General features: G+C 43.0%; 1 protein-coding gene across 1 annotated transcript; it reads left to right on the forward strand.

Moving 5' to 3' along the window:
- The first annotated feature begins 8088 nt into the window (after positions 1–8088).
- FERD3L (Fer3 like bHLH transcription factor) lies at positions 8089–8913 on the forward strand. Its single transcript, XM_065832837.2, has one exon. The coding sequence runs from the start codon at positions 8146–8148 to the stop codon at positions 8710–8712; it is 567 nt and encodes a 188-aa protein (XP_065688909.1). The 5' UTR covers positions 8089–8145; the 3' UTR covers positions 8713–8913.
- Positions 8914–9487: the final 574 nt, after the last annotated feature.

Below are 9487 nucleotides of genomic sequence, written 5' to 3' on the forward strand. Positions count from 1 at the left end.
GACGTGGTTGATGTTTGATTGATGTTTGGACTCAATGATCTTAAAGATCCTTTCCAACCTAAATGATTCTAAGCCAAAGAAGTTGGGACAGGAAAAAGGACAGTTAAAGAGTGAAGAGGTGGAACATGACAGTGAATCATAACACAAAAAGAGACGAAACACTGATAAGGGGAGGCCACATGGGATAAATCAGGTTGGATCTAATTTGTCATAAATTTGAAGTGCCAATAAGTGACATCCCCTTAGTAGACAGGAATAAATCATCATCTTCTCAATATACTTTCGCTGCCAGCAAATATCTGTGAAATCTTCTGGAAAAGTATGCCATCTTCCCACAGGTCCTAGTGGCAGAGAGAAGGGATAATATTTGGTTATATAGGTTTAGAGGCAGTAAGTAACACGATGGATCTAAAGATTTCAACCCTGCCACTGACACATGTGGGGGTAATGTGATGGAACATAGGATGGAAGCTGTCATTTTGCAGTTTACTTCAAAAATTGTAGCAAATAACAATAAAATCCATATGTATTTTTAAAATTACATTTGCAGAATAAAACCCTTGAAGTTAGTAAGCAATCAAAGCTATCTCCATGTTGTTAATAAAAACATGTTCCAGGTATACATTAATAAACCACTTGATTAATGCATATGACATATAACTCATATAAAAATCATACACCACCTGTGGAGGGGCCAGATGCTCACAGCTGAGTGGTTTACTGGGATTTTCTTAAAGTTAAAAGGCTGTATAACACAAAATGTCCCTAAAATTAAATTCCAGTTAATTCTAGCCCTCAATTCCAATTTACCATACTGTTCTAATTGCCATAATTGTTCTATTTTTATTTGGCATATTGTTGTATTTCTGTTTTCCATCTGCAAAGAGAAACAATACTTATTTGGTCCACATCAATCAAGCACATTGATATAACAGCTGATAAAGCATGAGAAATGTTTTTTAAAAGCTCATATGAAATTTTTAATCCCATCTTTAAATCATGGTTTCTATAGTACAGGAAAAAATGAAGGTGAATCACTGAGCAATAAGAAGGAAATAAAACAATATTGATTATATTAAAAGCTTCTAATATGTTATATGTGAATGAAATGAAAATTCAGTGGGAAAGATACTATGTGATACTGTAATTGGAGATTATTGTCAGAAATATGCACAAAGCCACAATCTGTTAAGAGGGAATTCAGTACCAGCAAGGAAAGAAATTCCATATCCTTACGAAAGTATGGAAGCCAGAAGCCAGCAAGGCAGTGCATCGTTGAGAAGTTTGACAAAGGAGTTCTGTTCCTTAAAGATTAATTTCAGTATAGGCTTCCCTGCTAGTTGCAGGAGATACACCTGTGAACTATGAAAAGTCATCTGCTAATTACAGATTCTATAAAATGAAGCAGGTAATGTCCAGATTCTAGAAAATAAAAACAAAATAAAAGGTGGAAGATCCTACCTGGCATGTGTACTGTCAGTATCAGAAGAAATCAAAAGACAAAATGCCTCATTTGACCCAAGGTGATCCCATCGAATAATAAATAGAGCCTACATATGGGATTCTGGTAATGAATCTTGGTCCACCATCATACATACATTTATTCTGTTGATATATAATCAAAATCTTTAAGTAACTACAGCTTTCAGCCTAACCTTTCCCTGAATTTTTCTAATTGTGAAAAGTGGAAGAGAAACAAACATTAATTAATGGCTTAATACATAATCACATAATAATAAAATAAGTCAATTGTAACAAAGAGTTAGAAAAAAAGTCTAGACTCCTGAGTAAACAATACACATTTTTATTCCATTCCATTTTCCACAAACTATATTTATACAGCAAAATAGAGATGAAAGAAACTTTATTTAAATAACATTACTTTTCTTCATGCATGCTGATAAAAAGCCAGGAAATTCATAGTTTAGGTAGACATTCCAACCTTAACACAAGTCCTGTTCTCAATCCCTCCCACCCCTAAGGTTATGATTATGGAAAAAAGTATCATTCATAAAACTTTGCAAGCATAATGAATCACATCACACCCTAACCACAGCTATTCATTTCATTTGTCTATGATTTACCCAAGATTGCACTTTCAAACTTTTTCTTCGTCATTTGGTGTGGTATGGGAAAATATCAACAGTTACTTATTTAAACTCTTCAAATGGTGTGTAATACAGCTGTAAATACAAATCAATTGCACTTTACTGGCAGAACATACCTATTTTCATTAGGTTTTGCCCAAAATATTGAGTTTTGCTAATGATTTCCTGTATCAGGGAACAATGATACTACTGAATGTCACATTCTTGTCAGGGAGACCCAAGCTGTGAAACCTGATCTTTGCAAGTAGGTGATTGTATTCAAATTGGAGTCCTATTAAAGACAGACTGTGACACAGGGATGCATTCATACAGTCAGAGGCATGTAGGTTCAGTGCCTGAAATTACTTCTGGAACCAGACTATGACACTTCGGCTTCACTAGATGTATTCTGGTTTTAAGAACAGAACTGGTCCCTATGCTAGACTGATACACTGGACTTCATCTGCTTCATGAGCAGAAGGTACTCACATTTATCTTCAACATAAAGAATAAAGTTAATTCTTATGTTGTCTATGCAGGTAAAGTATTTGGGCGGGGCGGGGGCGGGGAGCGAAAGGGAAAGATTGCAGAGAATTCTTACAGACTCAGATTCTAGTCACTGCTCCCAAATATATCCTACTGGTTTGGCCCACATACTCTGAATAAGTATCTTTCTGGATATTAGGGAATAAACTGCCTTAGCTTATTTAATTGTTTGGTATACCGCTTCTGACACAACTTGTGTAGGAACTGCTTATATAGAATTTTCTTAGCATAGCTACGTTTGCTCAGCATAACTTCTGCAAGCCTGTGAACTTTTGAACTTTCTGCTTCATTAAGTAAAAAAGGCTTCAGAGTGGTTTGAGCTACTACATTAGTGGAGCTGCATCCCTGGAGATAAGTAAAGGAACAGAACAGCATCTAACAGAAGACAAGAAACAGAAAAAGGTTTTGGCTATTGCCAAGGACTTTCTCCGACATCCCAGTTGCAGGTGCAAAATAGTAACTGATGGACAGAACCTAGATTGATGTCCAGGTTGGACAGTGAGAGACAAGCAACTACCCACAGAGATAAGAAACAGCCCACCTGTTGAAAATTAAGAGATCCAATGAAGAGTGGAGAGACCCCAGACTCTCATTTTGTGGTTGTCCTGAAGTGATGTGTGATGGGTGGGAGGCATGGATTGTGGGGGTTTAATTGTCTAAAGTTATCTTTATAGGGGGTACCACTTCAGAAACCACCCAACTTGAGCTGCTCTGTGCTGTACCTTGCAAATAAATTATGTATTTAAGAAAAATTTCTGGAATCCATGCCTGAGTCTCTGCTACAGGAAACCCAGGGAAAATAAATTTCCTTAAAACTGGATATATGTGTGTTTGTACATATATAGATAGATAGATAGATGGATGGATAGATAGATAGATAGATAGATAGATAGATAGATTAGTGTTTATTCATAAACTGCTAATTTGGGGGCCAATGTTCATCCCACAGGACTGAATCTATCTGAGTTAGAAGCCAGTATCCCCAAACTCCTTAGACAGTCCTTAAGGGACATGGAATTCAAGTGGACTACGGAGTCCACTGCAGGTGCTCACATCTCTGCACAACTCAGAGTGTCTCCATGATAACTTGATACTTGGATAAGATCCAGCAGTTACATAATATGAGCCCGTTTCTAATATACACTTTATTTTTCTTAACTGAAGTCAATTCTTTCTGCACATCAGATCTGCAGAAGTCAAGTGAGGTAACCTTGTCTTCATCTCCATACACTTTACCTATCTCAGACATACCAAAGAATTTCCCAGTTGTTTCAGCCATCAAGGCACTGCTTCCTCTGGTCCACATTAGCTTCAACTTTGACTTCAGCAGTCTTGTCCTTTCTGGTTTCACCACAAACCACTCAAAACTGCTCTGACAAATTCATCCGATACTTTTTATTCAGCCTCCTTCAGCTTCACAACTGACTCAGACATAAAGTCTTTGAACATAAACTCTATCACAGTCCAGTGTTCCCTGCCTATATAGTCTTGTAATGCATTGAGACATCAGAGGTATCCTTTACCCTTCCAGTGATATCACATTCAATCCCATTTTGCTCTGCTTTCACCTGAATACTGCTGCACTCTTCTACTGTCAAAATAACCAGTCTTCAGCTAGCTTTGCTTAAATACTTCCATTTTCTATTAATTCATTCATGGTGCCCATAGTGCCTTCCCCTCCACCACAGATCAAGCAAGTGTCAAGATAAGATATTGTCCAAACTCTGTCCATTCCCTTGCAAGATGGTCCCATCTCCATGCTGTACTGATCTGGTCTGATCTGTCAGGAATGCAAACTGTCAGGTCAACAGGACATTAACTGTTCTGTGTTTTGAGGTGATGAATTCATGATCCATGGACATTACAGTAATTTTAAGGTTTAACAAGAAGATCAGACAGCTGCAATGTCAGTAAGTTGGGAGAGACAACATTAGTTTGCCACACACTACAACTCTTTCTTTTGTTCAGGCCAGAGTTTGAGAATTATAGAAACTCTCTGACTATTAATGCATCAGTTAAAGGAGAAAAGAGTTTTCTCATTTTACAAGAAAAGTGTGTAGATTTTTTTTTTATTTTATATCTAACTTTTTGTGGTAGTAGACAGTACCTTTCAGCTCCTTGCTTACTGAATCGTGAGTGTTGGGTAGTGCCTCCTTATTTCAACATCCCAAGATCACCACTGACTTCCAGTGAATTTTCCAGTAAAGTAGAGGTCACTGTTAAAATCTACAATTTTTCAGTCAGTAATGCAGAGTAATCAGAAAAGTTGTCTTACCCTGTGTGATAATGTGAAAAATTACCAGCACAGGGACTCAGCATGCAGGATTATAAGAGGAGTAGAACTACTTCCGTGGAAGAAAAGTGAGTTGAAATACACATTTTGCTCATAGTTGATAGTACAAAGGATATTGGATTTGTTGTGTAGGAAGACATTGATTTTCAAAATTAACAAGAAGCATATCATAGATACTTCTGAAGAAAAATAAGTATGCAAATAATTGCAGACAGTGTTTAGCATCTGTAAACATTTTGTGAGCAATTTTTTGTGATAAACATTTAAATGAAAAGATAGGATTAGAGGTGGGTGAAGGAAGTTAAACAATCATAAAGCAAACTGTATTCTTAGTTAAAACAAATCTAGAAGACACGTTTGAGCACCTAATATGATCTGAGAAGATTTCAGAGTGAAAGGCAGCCTCTCATAAGAGTTTGTCTTGTTTCCCCTACATTGTTGCATTGTCTATGAACTGAAAACCTGTCCCCTGCAGCACGGGTATTCATTGTGCATTTCCTTAGCTCGATGCTTTCTCCAATGTGACAAAAATCACCAAATACGAAAAAATGTTCAAACGCATACTGCAAATCACGATTCATTGACCACTAATAGGAGAGAAAATTCAATATTTTAGCAAATATAAGAGGGAAAACACAGGAAATAAAATAGCCATAAAAGTATCAGTTTAACAGAAGGATTCACCTAGATTACGAGTCTTCATTTTCTGCTAAGACCTCCAAGTCCTGGTTTAGTCCTGGTTTTAGTGCTTCCTTTAAGAATTCAGCGACAGGCACACCCTGCATTCATCTTTCATGTTATCTCGCTTTGTGATGTCATACTGATTCAACAACCTTCTCCCGTTACGTTCTTGCAATATATTAATAAATCGCTTATAGTTCCGGTTGTCTTTGTAGTTTTGTGTCCTGCAAAAATCTGAGATGTGAGCACGAGTTTTTTGTGTTTTTTTTTCTGAAGAGACCGTGGTGAAGGGCTGCTCTATCCTCCTCTAAACGCCGGTTTCCCACACGACGGTAAATTCGTGTGCATGTTAAGACAGAGCTGACGTTTTCACATTTCTCCATTCATTTGTTTCATTATCTGAAGTATGTGTATTTCCCCGATAATTTTGCACCCTGTGGTGACACATCTTTACTTGCATTTGTCCTTAATTTATACCTCCGTGTTTTTAAACGAAATACTTGCCACCTCACCTAAAAGGAGCTCAAATAAACTTCCTTCCTTTGAAATCGATCATAAAAACTTATCTGACCTTTCATCCACAGAGCATTTTTATATAACACTTAGCATTTAGAGCTCTTCAACTTACTTTTGAATGCTCTATAGTTAGCACTTCCCTTACCGGATGTTTTATAGCTCTTCATTGCCTTATTAGTTCATTCACCAGGTGTTTTAATTAACGATATTTGTCTTACATAAGCACAACTCTGAGCGAATTTCTCCCCAGTCGCTAAGTCTTAGCGCTAGTGTAAATAAAAGCACCCTCCCCGACACTTGCTCTTTTTTTTACATGCCATCAAACCCTGGAAGCAGACACAGGGCCGCCGATCACTGCCGCAGCAGTGGCGATGATGGCGGTGCCAGAAGATGGGGAGAGGTTGGTTGTCAGCCCGGAGGGAAGGTCTCCCGTTCCGCAGGGTATACCGGGTACCTGCCGTGCCGTCGGGCCCGGACGGCCTCGCTGCGGAGCTGTCCAACGTAGCTCCGCTCCCGCTCACCTTCCGCACCGCACCGCTCCGCGCAGCGCAACTGGCACCCTGCCCGGCCCTCGCCTCTGACAGCCCGCGGAGCCCTGGAAGCGAGACTGGAAGGGGAAGAGTCTTTCCCACCGCATCTTTCCCGGTAAAAGGGGATGCGTGGTTCGCTCAGGGTTGTGAATGACGGCAGATCCCGGTATGCGGTGGGAAATGTTTGCGGTCCTGTAAGCAAACAGGAAGAATTTTGGCGGAGAAGGATCCTTCGGCCGCCCCCACCCATTCCCTTTGATCTGATGGGCTTTGAAATACCTCTAGAAATTAGACACTAATTAGCCCCAAAGCAAGAGTGGCAACAATGCATGACAAAGGCGAAGATTAGGCTTTAAGAAGGCCGTGAGAGAGTGATGGCTAGCCACTCCTAAACGAACTGTGTGCACAAATCGTGTGCCAAAGCAAATCGATCCGATTCAACTTGGGTGTGTCTAACACTGCCAGGGATTGCCACGGCCAGGTTGTTTACTTAGACATACTCTATGTTGTGGGAGGGTGAAGACACAGCCCCTAACTTCTTCCGGCCTCTTAAGACAAAAATAAAAACCTTGACCAAAGAAAAGTATTCAGCGGTGTCGGGTGTACGAGTGTGTTTATATGCATTTCACGGTATTTTGCGCTATGTATCCTGCGTTATCAGTGCGTGCAGTCAGGTTGATTCCTCTGCGCACCGGCGGTGACCGGGACCACTCTAGCAAAGGTGCAAGAGCAACCACTGCTCTGACTAGGACCAGCTTATCCCCGTCTCATGGGCAAGAGGAAGGAGTTTCAAAGCAAGTGCGTTGAGATTGCATGAAACGAAATGAGCTTTACCAAGCAGTCTTTTACTGCCACGCTAGCAAGTTGTTTGAACTCTAGTTGAAGAGGGCTTAGGGGAAATGGAGAGGCGATTCCAACAGTTACTACCGGGAATGCAATATCGGGTCCCCTACAATGCTTACTTAGGCTAATGGAGGTCCTGTCATTCAGTTCCAGCTGCGCTGGGATACAGGGTAAACATTCCCCGGTGACCCTCTGCGTGCAGGTCCCCTCTTCAGGACATCATTAAAAGCATACATGCACTTGCCTGACATCAATTGTCAGGCTGGCTCTCAGGGTTCAGAGATCCCGACAGAAAGCAGGAAAGCAAGCCCAGTGGAGACCCGGCTCTGCGGCTGTGGGTTTTAAAGAGGTTTGAAATCGTTTGGTTGCGGGTGTGTAAGAAGAGACAAAAGTGCTCAGCAGGTAAGAGCAGAGGGTTTTTCCAAGAAGGAACTGTCCTTGATCGCTGTGACAGGATTGACTCGCTGGGGACTCCTCTCTCGGGAGCATCCACGCGTCCCCGAGGGGGCTGCCTGTCTCCTCTCATCAGCATCACGGCGAGAAATTTTACAGCCGCTCTTTCTAGTCCTGCTAATCCTGTTATCCGGGGGGTTATAAATATTAACGCCGCTGGGGATGGGGGACCAGATTAAGCCCTCTCTGGAGTAAGATGTCAGCCAGCTTCTTCCCAGCCCACCAGCGCCCGGAGCTGCTGGATGATCTGCACGGCAGAAACCCAAAAGTGCCTTGCCCGGAGGGGCTGCTGGGTCCCTCGGTGCTGGATTTCGTGGCCGACCTCTCCCTGGGCGACCCCCAGGTCGTTCCCCGGGCCGGGCCGAGCCTGGGTTTCTGCGAGATCACCTCCGGGCCTCCCTTGCGGGACAGAGCTCTGTCGCTTCGGGAGGGGATGGTGCGCGGGCTACCCCTGGCTGCCTTCGGAGATGGAGGTCCCGAAGACGAAGAAGAGGAGGAGGAGGAGAGGATGCGCAGCGCTTCCCTTCTCGACAGACCCAGGAGAAAGAGAGTTATCACCTACGCGCAGCGCCAGGCTGCCAACATACGGGAGAGGAAGAGGATGTTCAACCTCAACGAGGCGTTTGATCAGCTGAGGAAGAAGGTGCCCACCTTCGCCTACGAGAAGAGGCTCTCTCGGATAGAGACATTGCGCCTGGCCATAGTGTACATCTCCTTCATGACTGAGCTCCTGGACGGTTGCAGCAGGCAGGAGGCGAGCTAGGGAGAGCCGGGAAGCGGCGGGACGGGGTTGGGGGCCGAGCACCACCCACGGCATTGAGCAGATGGCCCCAAGTGCCTCCCTGCTTGAGATGCAGAGCCGTGGCTCCTGCCTTGGCTTCTCAACACCGTAGCCAGGACCGTGTAGGTGTGTGATGCAAAACGAGGAGTGTTTAAGGAAGCGGGCGTTGGGGGCGGGGTGAGGAGTGCGGCAGAAATGAGGTGGAGAGTGTCAGTATGCGTAGATTCGCTAATATATATAATTTTTGTAAAGGAAAAGAAAAAAAAAAAGGTCTGAGCCCCTTTGGTTTGTGTTGCGTCGCCTGCTTACTTTAACATGTTTGTAATTTGTTGCTTTCGGGAAAGGCTCACCGGGGCAACAGAGCCATTTCAGTTTGCAGAATGGGTTTCCAGCGGATTCAGTTGTCTGCCCAGCTGCCTGTCGGTGACGAGGAAAATCTCGGCGTTTGCATTTTAACCTGGCGCTTTCTGCTTAAAAAAATAAAATAAAATAAACAGCTACTCCCTTTTCTTTGTAATCCAGCCTGTCAAGTCCATGCCGTGTGTCATAGGGTCAGTAAGGCGAAACATCTGGACACAACCGTTTGTTGTCACGATTCTCTTCCCGGGACCAATTGTGTCCTGGCGTGTGGGCGTCCCGCACTGTCGTTCACACCGAACAGGAGCTGGCGCAGGAGGGCCTGGTGCTGCCCGGCGCGTTGCGGTGCGGAGCGCACAATGCGGGCGAGACACGGGGGCCGGTTCGGTCGCTCCGCAGC

Source organism: Patagioenas fasciata, chromosome 2 (genome assembly GCF_037038585.1).
Source record: "Patagioenas fasciata isolate bPatFas1 chromosome 2, bPatFas1.hap1, whole genome shotgun sequence".
Taxonomy (NCBI): Eukaryota; Metazoa; Chordata; class Aves; order Columbiformes; family Columbidae; genus Patagioenas; species Patagioenas fasciata.

Excerpts from the sequence above, each read along its gene's own strand:
- FERD3L (XM_065832837.2), top strand. The coding sequence starts at position 8,146 with ATGTCAGCCAGCTTCTTCCCAGCCCACCAGCGCCCGGAGCTGCTGGAT.